This window comes from Lytechinus pictus, chromosome 9 (assembly GCF_037042905.1).
Source record: "Lytechinus pictus isolate F3 Inbred chromosome 9, Lp3.0, whole genome shotgun sequence".
Lineage (NCBI taxonomy): Eukaryota > Metazoa > Echinodermata > Echinoidea > Temnopleuroida > Toxopneustidae > Lytechinus > Lytechinus pictus.
The window spans coordinates 7,791,589-7,806,354 of NC_087253.1; the positions used below are offsets into that span (position 1 = coordinate 7,791,589).

The 14,766-nt window shown below is 38.9% G+C and overlaps 1 protein-coding gene across 1 annotated transcript in view; it reads left to right on the forward strand.

The window, feature by feature from the left end:
* LOC129267820 (uncharacterized) overlaps nt 1-14,766 on the forward strand; it is a 72,688-nt gene that overhangs the window by 42,542 nt on the left and 15,380 nt on the right. Inside the window, exons 33-38 of the mRNA XM_064104598.1 lie at nt 746-1,075; nt 2,766-2,910; nt 3,826-4,019; nt 4,801-5,124; nt 6,339-6,656; nt 10,519-10,953. Coding sequence (XP_063960668.1) covers nt 746-1,075; nt 2,766-2,910; nt 3,826-4,019; nt 4,801-5,124; nt 6,339-6,656; nt 10,519-10,953 — 1,746 coding nt within the window. The remainder of the gene's footprint in view (nt 1-745; nt 1,076-2,765; nt 2,911-3,825; nt 4,020-4,800; nt 5,125-6,338; nt 6,657-10,518; nt 10,954-14,766) is intronic.

Below are 14,766 nucleotides of genomic sequence, written 5' to 3' on the forward strand. Positions count from 1 at the left end.
TGTATAAATTACGCTTAATTTAGCGCGTATCGGGCGCGTGTGTAAGAAATGTCGAATGCAGATGCGCGATTTTGTCACAGTGCGCCAAATTGATGCCTGTTACCATGGTTAGATACGCTATTTTATTCATGAGTCCACCGTTTGAAGAGTGGACTCATGAATAAAAACAAAGGACTCATGAATAAAATAGCGTATCTAACCATGGTAACAGGCGTCATTTTGGCGCACTGTGACAAAATCGCGCATCTGCATTGGACATTTCTTACACACGCGCCCGATACGCGCTATATTAAGCGTAATTTATACAGGAAATCTGCATAAACCATGGATTCAACCGTGGGTTTTCAAAACCACCTTTGTGAGTTCGGGCCATTATGTTTATTCTGTTGTCTGAACTACATGTATACTGATGATTTTGTATAGCTCTTGTAGCCATGATCATTTTGTTACACTCGTGGTGTTTCCTTGACTATTACTGGCTACGAAGCATAGGTGTCTGACCATTACCATGGTAGCTATAGGATAATATAGACCTTGTCAGACAGGACCATTCATGAAGCACTCCCGAAGAACCCATTTTACCTGGATGGAGAGTGGCAGATGTAGGCAAATGTTTGCCAAAGGAATACAGTGCTAAGCTTGGAATTTACCTCGGACTCTGCAGTCTTGCCCTCTGATCCGCAACACCTCAACCACCTATATTTTAATTTAATGCATATTTCTGTTGACTTTTTCTCTTGTTTAGGTGGTCCAATCGAAAACTTTGCTGTCCGCCTCGTCGACGGTCTCATCCCAAGCAATGGTCGCGTCGAAGTCTACTACGACGGCGCTTGGGGAACCGTCTGCGATGACGGCTGGGACATTAACGATGCAAATGTTGTCTGCCGTATGCTTGGCTATGCCAGAGCAATGTCGGCGCCGTTCGGGGCGCGGTTTGGAGGGGGCACTGGTCAGATACTCCTGGATGACGTGGACTGCCGAGGATCAGAGACATCACTATTTGATTGCGAGAATAACGGACTCCGGCAGCATAATTGCGGGCATACTGAAGATGCAGGGGCTGTCTGTAGCTCAGGTAAGGTAGCTTGGAAACAGAGCTGCCAAATACTACTGGTTTTCAGTAATTTTTACTGAAAAATGAGAAAGAATACTGGTGGTTTCACAATACTGCAGAATACTGATTTGTAAAGTTTAATTTCTATGTGTTCTATAGTATTTCTGTGAAAATAATAATATGTCCATTTATATAGCGCAGTTACTATGTGCATATACTCAACTGCACTTTGATACTTGGTATCATATTATTACCCCGGCTGTAGATGAGCCGCCATATTAATAGGCACTAAAGCGTTTTAAGCAATAAATCCTACCGGGTACCAATTCACCTCACCTTGGTCGAGTGCAGCACAATGTGGATAAATTTCTTGCCGAACGAAATGACGCCATGGCTGGGATTTGAACCAACGACCCTCTGTTTCAAAGTCCAGAGACTAATCCACTGGGCCATAATGCTCCACATATACTGATTTCTTCACCAAAATACAGATTTTCAGTCTTTTAAATACTGAAATGTTCTTGATCAGGTTGGCATCTCTGTTGAAATATGTAAATGAACATATGGAGAAGAAACAAAATATCGAACATAGTCAAACTGAAGTATAATTAAAAATGAAGTTTCTTTCAGTAAACCTGTAGTTGTCCACTAAAACAGGAATTTACATAATGTGGCTGCTACAAAAACACAATTCAGTCAAATTTCTGAAAAAAAAGGAATGATGTAATGTTTATAAGAATTATTGCAAAATGGTTCAAAAAATAATACTAAAATTGAATGAGAAATTATTTTCAACAAGTTTTGTGTTAACATTCCATTTTCAGTTTTCACCTTTGAAGAGCACCTATAAAATAAAAATAGAAGTAAATCTTTATTGTTAAGTGTGAATTTGAACTTCAAGTCTGATATCACATCCAAGCATTTCAAAATATTGATTCATGCAAATTACTCTTAATTCGCAAGTATTCATTTACTGTATGTATTCCTAAGTACCTTGTCAAAATTCTATGCCCTGTCTTTTTCCAGGAATCCCTTTTTAAAGGTACTGTGCTTCTTTTTATAGCATTTTTCCTGCATTCTCCACTGTTTTTGTCTCACCTGCATAGCAGAGTGAGACTTTAGGCGCCGCTTTTCCGGCGGCGTCAACACCAAATCTTAACCGAAGGCTAAGTTTTTTAAATGACAGCATAACTTAGAAAGTATATGGACCTAGTTCATGAAACTTGGCCATAAGGTTAATCAAGTATCACTGAACATCCTGCCTGAGTTTCACGTCACATGGCCAAGGTCAAAGGTCATTTAGGGTCAATGAACTTTGCCCAAATGGGGGTATCTGTTGAATTACCATCATATCTCTGTAAGTGTATTGGTCTAGTTCATAAAACGTGGACATAAGAGTAACCAAGTATCACTGAACATCTTGTGCCAGTTATAGTAGTTTTCAAAGTCAGCACTGCTGCTATATTGAATCGCATGATGCAGGTGAGACCGCCAGAGGCACTCCACTTGTTTGTATGATGAAGTGTGAGAATCAGAATGAAAGGCAGCTTGTGGGATTCCTGGGCAAAAGACGTAGCTCTGACGTTCGACAAGGTACCTTAATATTCTGTAAACCTTGTAAATAATGTCTTTGAGCTGGATCACAATGACTTACATCTATTAGACGAAATTGAAAGGAATCAAATTGAATTGAATATTTTGTTTCCCACAGAACACTCCGAGAAACCCAGCCTTCCTGTCAGACTAACAGGAGGGTCTACCCCATCTGAGGGCAACGTGGAGGTCTATTACAATGGGGTGTGGGATAACGTGTGTGACAATACGTGGGACTTAGCTGATGGATTTGTCGTTTGCAGGTGGGTTTCTTGAGCGACTTTACTTGTAGATCTAGGATTTTGGAAAAAGAGGGGTAGCAAGAAATTTCTTGAGAAAGTCTTGAGAATTTTGAGATGAGAAAATCATATTTTTTCTTTTCTGAAAGAAACTTGTCTGGGTGTAACATTCCATGATGTTAAAGTACTGAGACACTCTGCTCTCTGACAGTTCCCAGTTACAGCTTCAGATGGCAAGGCATGCCCTGCTTCTTTATATGCGTAGGTATCAATCAGGGGGAAAAATACATACAAGATCCCTGGAAACTAAAAAAGGATCCCTTGAAATCTCCATTCATTGCAATGTTATTAAATGCTTAGTATACGCAATGTTGCAGACTGAGGCAGTAAGTTGCGAAAAGTAGCCTCCGAAAAAAATACAATTTTGGCCTGGAATCGATATTGTAAATTTAAAAAAAATTGTCATCAACAACCTGTCTATTTTGGGGTAATAATAATAACCTGTCTATTTGGAGTAATGATAATAGCAGGGCCCGCTGTGAGGACAGTTTTCAGAACTGAAGTGGCTTCCCTGGGTAAATATACCTGTATTATTATTTTCCCACTTGCTCTTGCGCCACCTTTACTTCGAAATTCTTGATCTGCCAGTGGTTGCTATCAAGGAAAATGGGGTAATGTCAACTTGTCAGCGACGAAAATCATTGTGACACTATGCCAACTTGTCTGTAGAAATTGTCTTTTGAAAATGTCTTTGTAACTTGCTCCGGCTAGTGCTCACAATGACATAATCATTTCAATACATTAAAGGAAATAAATGATATAAGATTTTAATTTTTTTTTTCTTCATTCTATAAAATAAGAAAATTTGGTGACGAAATGGTTGCATTAATCATGTACATGTACAGTCTGGTAAAAATGCGTCTTCTCTGTGTCCAATAGGCAACTTGGTTACAGCAGCGTCCGACGGGTCTCGCGTAACTCCCGCTACGGCCAGAACAGCAACCTCTACAGGCTTCTGGACGTCCACTGCACGGGGGCGGAGAACGGGCTCGGTGACTGCAGGGAAGAGGTCACCGAGGATCTTGATATCTGCAGGTTTGGAAGGGATGCTGCAGGAGTGTCCTGTGCTACAGGTATGTCCCACTTGTTCCGTGACATCTGCTTTGGCGGCAATTGCTCCTGTCCGAATTCCACACATTAATGGGATGACCAACTTCAACCCTGGATTTAACACTATACCCTATTCTAAACCTAACATAAGACCCTATTCCAATCCTAACCCTATATCTTCAGCTCGGTTGACACTTGCACGCATTGTGGTTCCCGCATAGTTTGCGCATGGGCATGCACGTGAAATGCGTGCCAAAATTTTCAACATGTTAAAAATGCGTGAACTGATATAGCCAAGTTGTGCCATAAAGTGTCCCGCACTGGTACGCATTAATGCGTGCAAGTGTCAACCGAGCATTAGACAAAATAAAGCCAGGAGCAATTGTTGTGTCACTGGATTTAACACTATACCCAGCCCTACTCCTAACATAAGACCCTACTGCAACCCTAACCCTATATCTTAGACAAAATAAAGCCTGGAGCAATTGTCGCCGGAGCAAATGTTGTGTCACCGTCCAACCAGTTTATATGGTCTTTTGTCTACAAGCAAATGTTTTACTTCTCAGCTAGTCTAATACCACATGGTTAAAATGGTGGTAGTGTGCATACATGTATATGTTCAATTACCATTACAGGTGTCATTGCTCGAACCACCCATCTTGAACTCGAAATTCGTTCTTAAAAGTTGCCTATCATTCCCCCCCCCCCCTCCTTTCAGTAAATTCGTGCCCCAGAAAAGTCATTCCAAATCTTTTCAATCAGTGATTACATGTATATGGGGATTGATTTTCTTATACAATACAGCCTCAGACGGAGATGTGCGCATCGTAGGCGGTCCAAACTACCTCATGGGAAGGGTTGAGATTTACAACGAGGGCTCGTGGGGCACCGTGTGTGACGATAACTTTGATCTCAACGACGCCCACGTGGTCTGCCGCCAAGCTGTCTCCGCAGAGGCAATAACCTTTGCTCCCAATGCGTTCTTCGGGCCCGGAAACAACAGCATTGTGTATGATGAGCTGGATTGCGGCGGTTACGAGACTACTTTGGCGGATTGCCCGGTGGGTGTTGGGTTACGAGGAGACTGCTCCCACGCTGAGGATGTGTCAGTAGCATGTCATATACCAGGTAAAGTACACATCTTGGTATGTTTTTATACATGCTTTGCGATGTTTGAATATACCTTCAGATAGAATGTTAACCATTTCATTCTATACCTAATGCCCCTTACACAAGTCTGGGGCCCATTTCGTAAAGGACTTTGATTATGGTTCCCGTACAAAGGCCGTAAGCGCGCACTGCGCGTCGCCTTCTTGCACAAAGGCTGTTAGCGCGCACTGCACGTCGCCCTCCCGCAGAAAGGCTGTTAGCGTGCAGTGAACAGTGCGTACTTACAGCCTTTGTGCGAGGAAGGCAACGTGCAGTTCGCGCTAACGGCCCTTTGGCGGGAAGGCAACGTTATTGTAAGTACCATGGTAACATGAATCAGCAGCCAATCATAGTTGAGGATTCAATGGTACATGTAGTTACAGTACCATGATGGCATAGTAACCGTAATTGTCTTTATGAAAGAGACCCAGGAAAGAGTTCTGAGCATTTAATGCACACATTTGTGCGTCTTTTCTCTAATTGGTTTCGACAAGGTACTTCAACAAATATTGGATGAGTTCTCATCATTTTAGCATGCATTACACACTAAATTTCCGGTTGAGTTTGAATTTGGAATCTTAGTCATTGTCATTAGAATCAGGGTAATATTGAAGTCAATTTCAATGTTCTCTATCAAATGTGGTTTATAAAAGTGCTTTATATAAAAGGATGTTAGCGGCTGTTTTTTTCGACAAATGTTGCAGTTCCACCTTGTCGGGAATTGGATAGATGTCAAATATGCCAGGGCCCCATTGCATTAAAAGTTACTATTCTGGTAACTTTGCCATCCAATGGTAAATGCCATGGTACGCTGATCAACAGCCAATCAAAATCAAAGATTTCATGCAGGTTACCATTTGATGTCAAAGTTGCCATATTGGTAACTTTAATGCATCGGGGTGCAGAACTATAACCAGGGTACCCATAATTCATAGCTCCTGATTACTCTATTCTTATAACATTAGTCTGTCTTGTCGGATGATCAATCAAGTTTAAGGATATCCTCTATATCTCGCTTCCTCTATCCATATAGTTTCAGCCCATCTTGTCGGGGTTCTATACAATTCAAGCATATTCTTATAAGTACATCTCGCTTCTTCTATCCTTTCAACCTAAGTCCTTCTTGTATGATCCATAAGGTTTGAGCATATCCTTATAAGTATCTCTTGCTTCCTCTACCTTTGTAACTTTAGTCCGTCTTGTTGGAGGTTCTGGCCCTCATGAAGGACGGGTTGAGATGCGTTACTTTGGCGGATGGGGATCCGTCTGTGACTCAGAATGGAGCATCGAAGACGGTGACGTCGTCTGTCGCCAGCTCGGCTACGAGGGCGCCGAGGAGGTGTTCTACGATGCACACTTTTCTCCTGGAGATGGCAGGGTTGTTCTTGACGGACTCCGTTGCCATGGGAATGAGAGCCAATTGATGCTGTGCCCTCATGATGGAATTTTGACCAATAGGAATGGCTGTACTAACGATAATGAGGCTGGAGTCAGATGTAGGGAGGAAACCGGTAAGATGCCTCCGTAGTTTATTTATGGAGAAGTTCAGTAATATGTGTATGTCAGACCCCCAATATGTTGGACCTCCCTGAAATTATTTGTCTCCATTTTCTAGTTCTAATGGAAAATTTGAGGCTCTCAAATGATTGATTGATTGATTGAATTGATTGAAAATCACATTTATTTCCTTCAAACAGATACAAAATAATATTTGACATAGTAACGAATACAGTATATATTTCGACACAATTTTGAAGGAGGCGAAAACCCGGAAAGCAGAGCTTGAGTTGGGGTCGCCAGATACAAATAAATAACAAGTTACGTACTGTAATGACATCATATGTAATTGCATATAAATAAGAAAGTTAAGAGTAGAAAAGGAAACACAGATGGAGAAGAGGGAGAAGAAATGTAGGCATTAGAAGATAAGTTCATTTGAATAACAGAGTAAACTGGTCGCAATTACGTAACATTGGTACATGTATAAAGAGCTTGAGTGACATTTGTCTAGCAGAGCAACAGGTAAGGCATGTGCATTAATTAACATTAGAAATGGAAGGTAGTTCAAGCATGTCAACATGTCAATGATCTCTGTCAGTGCGAGCATTTAAATAAAGTTTCATTTTATAAGAGAAAGATTGCAAAGAACGATAGTTTTGTAGGCGGGCTGGTAAACTGTTCCAAAATTTTGGCCCAGAGTAGCGAATATCGTATTGAAATCTTCGGGTTCTATGTTTTGGTAAATTAATTTGGGTAGCGCTTCTCGTGCTATACTTATGAATATCCGAATTGCAGTTAAAATGACAGAGATTGCTAAATTGAGAGGGGAAAATGTTGTTTATGCTTTTGTACATAAAAATACTTTGCTGATGCAAATTAATATCGCTAAATTTCAATAATTTTAACTCTTTGAATACAGGATTTGTGTGAGATTGAAAATGTAATCCAGATATAATACGAACAATCCTCTTTTGCAGTATTATAAGCTTTAGGATGCTAGACTTACAGGAGTTGGCCCAAATAATATTACAATACGAGAAATATGGAAGTATCAGAGCACAATATAACATACGTAGAATGTGACTTGGCAAGAGATATTTAATTCTAGATATAATACCAATGTTTTTGGATACTTTACTTTCGACCTCATGTATATGATCTTTCCATGTCATAAAACTATCTAAATAAATTCCAAGGAACTTGGCTTTGTCTACCCGTGGTAATATTACGTTGTCGAGTATAACACATGCATCATTCAAATCGACATTCTTTCTATTATGAAAAACCATGTAGTTACATTTCTTGACATTTAAAGATAATTTGTTAGCCTTAAACCATTCACATACATGTACAAGATTTGCATTCACAATATCACAAAGGGAGTTCAAGTTTGAATTGCTATGAAATATATTTGTATCATCGGCGTATAATATAAAGGATAGCTCATTTGCTGATTTATAAAGATCATTAATATATAATATAAATAACAATGGGCCGAGGAGACTGCCCTGGGGAATTCCACAGGTTATTGTCTTAAAATCTGACACACACGATTTGTATTTAGTACATTGTAAACGATTATTAAGATAGCTAATGAACCAATTATAAGCAATACCACGTATGCCGTAACGATATAATTTAGATAGTAATATGTTATGGTTAATTGTATCAAAGGCTTTGGATAGGTCGATGAAAACTCCAATTGCGAACTCATTATTTTCAAAAGCATCTATTATTTTACTAGAGAGACTTGTAAGAGCCATGCTTGTGGAATAATCTTTACGAAACCCATTTGATTATCATAAAGAATAGAACATTTATCAAGAAATTCGAAAGTCCTCTTGTAAACAATACGCTCTAATAACTTAGAAAAAAACAGATAAAACAGAAATAGGTCTGTAGTTCGTAAATTCACCTTTGTCCCCAGATTTAAAAATTGGTGTCACTTTGGCCTTTTTTAATTCATGAGGAAATATTCCTTTTGATAAAGATAAATTAAATATATGACACAAAGGTCCACAAATATATGGTACGACTTGTTTGATGACTCTTGGACTATATTCATCCAAACCAGCCGCTTTATTGTTTTTGAATGTTTTAACAATGTTACAAATCTCATTCTCCGAGGAGGGATACAGATACAAGGAGTCAGTTGGTGGATCATTGATAAACTTCAAATAGTCCGTTTGAGTTTCAGGGATTCTGTTTGCCAAAGATGGACCGATATTAGTAAAAAAGTTATTAAACGAATTCGATATAGTGCTCGGTTCTGTAACAGTTTTCCCGTTATGTTTAAACACAGAATTTTCACTTGGTTTACTTTTATTAAGTAGTAAATTAATTGTTTTCCAAGTGCGATTAATATTGGATTTATTGAGTAAAAATTCATTAAGAAAATATTGTGATTTTGTTTTACGAATTAGCGCTGTGAGTAAATTACGATAATTTTTATAAACGGAAGCATTTTCATCTGACGGATTACGTATATACCATTTATATAATTTATTCTTATGTCGAATAGACTGTAACAGTCCTTTCGTCATCCAGCATTTCAATTTTTTATTCCTATTTTTTTCAACTACGACAGGGAGATTTTTATCATATAGTTTACGAAATTTCGCCTGAAAAAGATTATAACTTTCATTTGGATCGTCATTATCATATATTTCTCCCCAGTCGACTTCTTGTAAATCCCTATATAAAACTTCAATATTTCTCTCATTTATCATTCTACAGCTAGCCTTTGCATTTGGTGATTTTACATTGCTAGTGCCGAATTGTGATATATGAAAGACTGGCAAGTGATCAGAGACATCACAATACAATAAACCAGAATCAATAGATGAATGTATGTTGTTTGTGAATATGTTATCGATTAACGTGGCAGACGACTTCGTAATACGTGAGGGTTTGTTAATTAAAGGGTAGCATGAATTACTAAATATCATATTAATAAAGTTTTTAACAGAATTGTTTTGATCATGTTGTAATAGGTCAATATTGTATTCATCGATGTTCAATAAAGGACTATCGTCTGTTAACCAAGTCTCTGAAATACCAATTATATCAAACTGAAAATTTAAGAGGCTCAAAAAATGTTTAAGGGAATCAAAGTTTTTAAGAATACTCCTTGTATTAAAATGTATATTGGAAAAAGATTCATTAACATTTATGCTTCTAAATGTTTTAGCAAAGTTTTCCGCTTCATAATAATTTGAACTGGACGTCGCATAGTCCGCAAAATAATTGATGTCGGGGTCTATATTTACATTATTATTATGCATGTCACTCTCAATCATAAATGGGTTAAACCTGAGGTTTAAATTGGCAACTTCGGTGGGGCCCGATATAGCCGATTCCAAATCATCTACGGAATGAAACGGGAACACATGGGATGAACAATGGATACACATGAGCAGGCTCTCATTCCATTCATTATATACAATGTTACATTTGCATGATTGACAGTAGATTTGATTACGTAATGGGACCTGATTATCATTAGGCATCAATACAGTACTACTCATTTAAATACAAGGTTGACAACAAATATCGCGGGCATAATCGCCAAAAGAATATCTAGTATACACAGTTCCGGTTTGACACCTTACCAAAAGTCAGAGCTGCATTTTTCAGGAGGAATTCCAAAGTTTTCATTATAAATCCTTGCATGCATCAAAGAAAAAACAATGGGAAATGCAGGAAAGTTGTTGTGGAAGATGTTGAGTGGGATTCCTGATGAAGATGGCACCTAAGATAATCATGCTCTGCACAGTGAAAAAATATATGCACTGAACTTCACATAATTTGTCAGCTAAGCATCTTCTTTTGGTTTGTATTTGTAATTTCTCTTTCAAATAAAACCTTTTTTAGATGCCACCACCTTTCCTACCACAACTGGCTACAACCTTGCCGACAATGCAACAACCTCAATGGGCACGCCAACCAGCAATACCACCATGCCACCCCCTACCACTGTGCCAGCCGACCCTAGCAAACATGGACAGGTGCGTCTGGTGGGCGGGGCCACACCCAAAGAGGGGCGTGTGGAATGGAACGTCAACGGCATCTGGGGATCGGTTTGCGATGACTTCTGGGATCTGAAGGACGCCACCGTGGTCTGCCGGGAGTTAGGGTTCGTCTCGGCTCGCAAGGCGGTCATGCTTGCGGGATTCGGCCAGAGCAGCGGACCGATCATCGCTGATGATGTCCTTTGCCGTGGGACGGAAGAGAGCTTCTCCAATTGCTCCAAGAGTGATACCAATAACTGTGGTCATTCCGAGGATGCGGGAGTCATCTGTAACACAGGTTTGTTTTATTTTTAGTAGAAAATGAAAGAAAAAGTTTCCTGCTATAATTAAATTACAGGTTATAATAATATTATTATTAAATTACTGCTATAATTAAATTACGGATCCGACACACACAATTTTGCCTTTTTTGTCAATTGTAGCATTACTAGGACAGTACTTGAACTGAATGATGATCCTAAGCACTGTTTAAAGACATTGAAATTTGTGAGATATTTCCTATTTTTGAGCAAGCGCCATGAGCGCCCAGCTGAGGCGGATACCGGCGCTATACAAGAACCCATCATCATCATCATCATCATCATCATCATTACAATTTGCACTTAAGAAAAAAAATTGTTCTTTTTAACTGAATGGAAAGATCATTTGCGAAAATTTGCTCTTGAACTCAGGCATGAAAATTCTCCGCGTTTCCGCGGATTTCCGCGTTTTTTGTTTGCTGAATTTCCATTTTTTTTACTCCTAAAATCCGCGTTTTAATTTCCGATTTTTAGCGCTAAAATGTTTTAGCATATCTTACGTGTTATATGACGTTCGGCCTTTACAACGATTGCGCAGGAATCTCTTATCTGGCACATCTCAACTCTACACATGTATTTCGCGGTGTGTTTTACGTTTCTGTGCATGCAGTGCAGCGGTGGTGTGCTTGCAATCGCTGGGGGCAACCCGGCGCGCCGGGCATGCAGCACGTACGTGCAGTCGCCGCTGGCTAACGTCAGCTTAATGGACGACGCCATATTGCCAGATTCAGGCAGATTTGGCCCGCGCCCTCACCGGCTAACGCTCGGCTAAAACTCGAACGCCATTCACCCATACACTAATTCCCCTTGATTACCGTTGTTAAAAACCTCTGTCAAATCATTTCCAGCATTTTTATGAATTAGCGATTGATGTTTTTCCGTTTATCAAATATCCTTCATTATACACATATTTTTTTCATATTTATAACATTTTTATTTTAATCACAATTTCAGTCCAAACGCGGGTCAGTTTTTGTTAACCCACGTTGTTTGTGCATGCCCACGTATAGCCTTACGCGTATTGAAAGGAATGATGTTGGGTCGAAAAACAGAATTGTTATTGTTTGTTCCTTGTTTGTTGGGGATTAAACTATGATGGCGACCAGTCACGTTTGACTGTACCGCCAAATAGTTAAGATTAATTAATTAAGGTCAAGGTGAGATAAGAGAAATGAGCAAGGGGCATTGTGGTGGGGGGGGGGAGGGAGAGAGAGAGAGGGGGGGGGGTGGTTACGAGGGCCGAGTGGGGATACAGTTTCATCATGCAGTACAGGGCGTCGATGAACACTTTTATTTTTTTCTCCAAAATATGGAAAGTGACAGAATAATCAGAAAAAGGTTGATTGGTTCTGATTTTGAAAAAAAAAACAGAATTTATCAAGATTGCTGTTATTTGATGCTTTTTCAATCAGTGCCCTAAACAGAACAGAATTAGACTTCTTTCATAATACCTACTGAACATATCCAGCTCTACAGCTCATGGTTGTAGAATTTAATTTAGTTTCTCTGATAAGTATAATTCTTTCAAACAAATCAAATTTTGATTAATCGTATTTCATTTATTTCACTCTTTTCTTTCGCCTCGTTTTTTTTTCTTCCAAAAAATCAGGGAGCTGAAAAATATGAGAGCTTGAACCTAAAGATATGAGGTAGCTATGACGTTGGAGGGGGCGCAGCCTCATGCACTTGCAGATCCAAATCAATTTTCATAGGGGACACTTATAGCCCCTATTTCTTTAATATTATTTTTACAAGCAAAAAGAAGTCAATGAAGACATCAGGCCACCGACAGCTGCCTCGTCAAGGGGGGGGGGGGGCGGTCGATTATTTTGAGTATTTTTTTTCATTTTGTCTTCAATAGGGGGGGTCAATTAATTCTATATACACTTCTATTGTCTTTATATATGGGGGGGGGGGTCTGCTACTGAGCATGTTTTTAAAAGGGCTTAATAAGGGGCTTAATACAACAGAAATTGTACGATTTAACACAATAAAATGTATCATCGAGGTTAATACTAAATTAATACATAATTAATCATTGTTTTAATTGAAAATGAAAATAATAAAGGCACCCATAAATCTTAACATCTCATAAATACAGGCCTAAACCTGTATTGGAAGTTGAACAGGCATAAAGTATAAATTTTTAGCTATAGCTGATGCTTTGATCCCGCAACCAAATAATGTTATCATAAACTCTAGTAGATGTTATATCAGTCATGTCAGTGGCTTAACAAGTGAAAATAATTGAGGGTACTACGATATGGAGTATCAGGCAAAATTTATAAAATATATAGTTGCAAGCAAGCGACATAAGCATAATTTTGACTTTTGGTTACAAAAATCCAATTGAACAATTTCGCAAGATTATCTTACCTTTTCCTTTTTTTTTCTTGTTTGTGAATTTAATTTGGGGGCATGCAATACCCCCCCCCCCCCATACAGCACCACTCTTTGTTGTCACTGTCTAAAATTTGATTTAAACTTTGAGAATTTGAATTTCTTATCTAAGTAATCCAAAGGGATAAGACAAAAATATTTGCAGATTACTTATTTCAAAGTATTTTTATACCTATAAGTTATAACTCCCCAACTCTGCTCTAGCTGCACTGCACGTTGCCTAACGGCCTTCCACCAAAGGGCCAGGCCGACTCGCCCCGTGAGCAAGTGACCGCGTTCGCTTAAGTTCACCCGAAGCCATGACTAAATTCTGACCATAAACATCACCTAACTAATCACTCTCTGACAATATTTCAAAGTATCTTTTATTACAGTCGATCCTTTGGGCCATTAAACGATAATATTTCCAATGTTATCATGACAAACAATTTTAATGAGATAGTGGCATTGTAGAAAAAACAAATTTATAAGCACGAAATGGCACCAGATAAATCATCAAACATACAGCGCAGCGTTCGGGACTGGTGAGTGGTACGGCTCGCTTGGAGTTTTCGCCCCGACGAATTCGGCGAAAACGCTACCATTGCGCCGTGCGAATGTTCAATCTGCGGCTCTCAATCAGAGACTTGAATGTCTCTTTTTGCATTATCGAAAATGTATCATAGACTTTGTTTGATTTGTTTACAAGTAAGTTGCATATCCGTCGTGATAATTAGGAAAATCCATGATGTCTTCTTCTAATTCTGTAAAAATTACCTCTTCAAAGTGCCTGTGTCAGAAAATTGCCGGAAATCGTAAAAACTTGCCTAAAATGTCTCTTTTTGAAAGTTCATCCATGGTCTGGAAAAAAATGTTATAATTTATGTAGACGTATACCGTAAACAAATACATCCTCGATCACTGAAATGAAGTGTTTGCTAAGCTTTTATATCTCAGACCGCGTTACCATGGCAACTTGGGAAAACCTTTATTTTTTAGTAATAAAATTCTGGTTTTAAGGGTCATTTTAGAGACATAAAACTAACCATATTATGAAGTATTGGGTTTAAATTTCACATAAAACTGAATTATCTATGTTTATACTTTCGTATATGAATATTCATATTTCTTATAGAATCTTAGTTTTTGATTGGTCAATGTTTCAGTCATGAGTAATAACTGAGCGTAAAAAAATCTGAAAATGCGCATTTTATCGGCAACCAACAAGCAAGATGGCGGAACACATTAAGTTGGCGCTATGCACGTACGTGGCAGCGACCGGGCGCGCATATCATATCGGACCGGTGGAAGACCGATAAAGAAGCTGAATGTGCTCGCAGAGATTTGTGACGTGACATGGAATTTTCATGACGCATTTATAATTCGCGAATATTAATTTGCTTTCAGCGCAA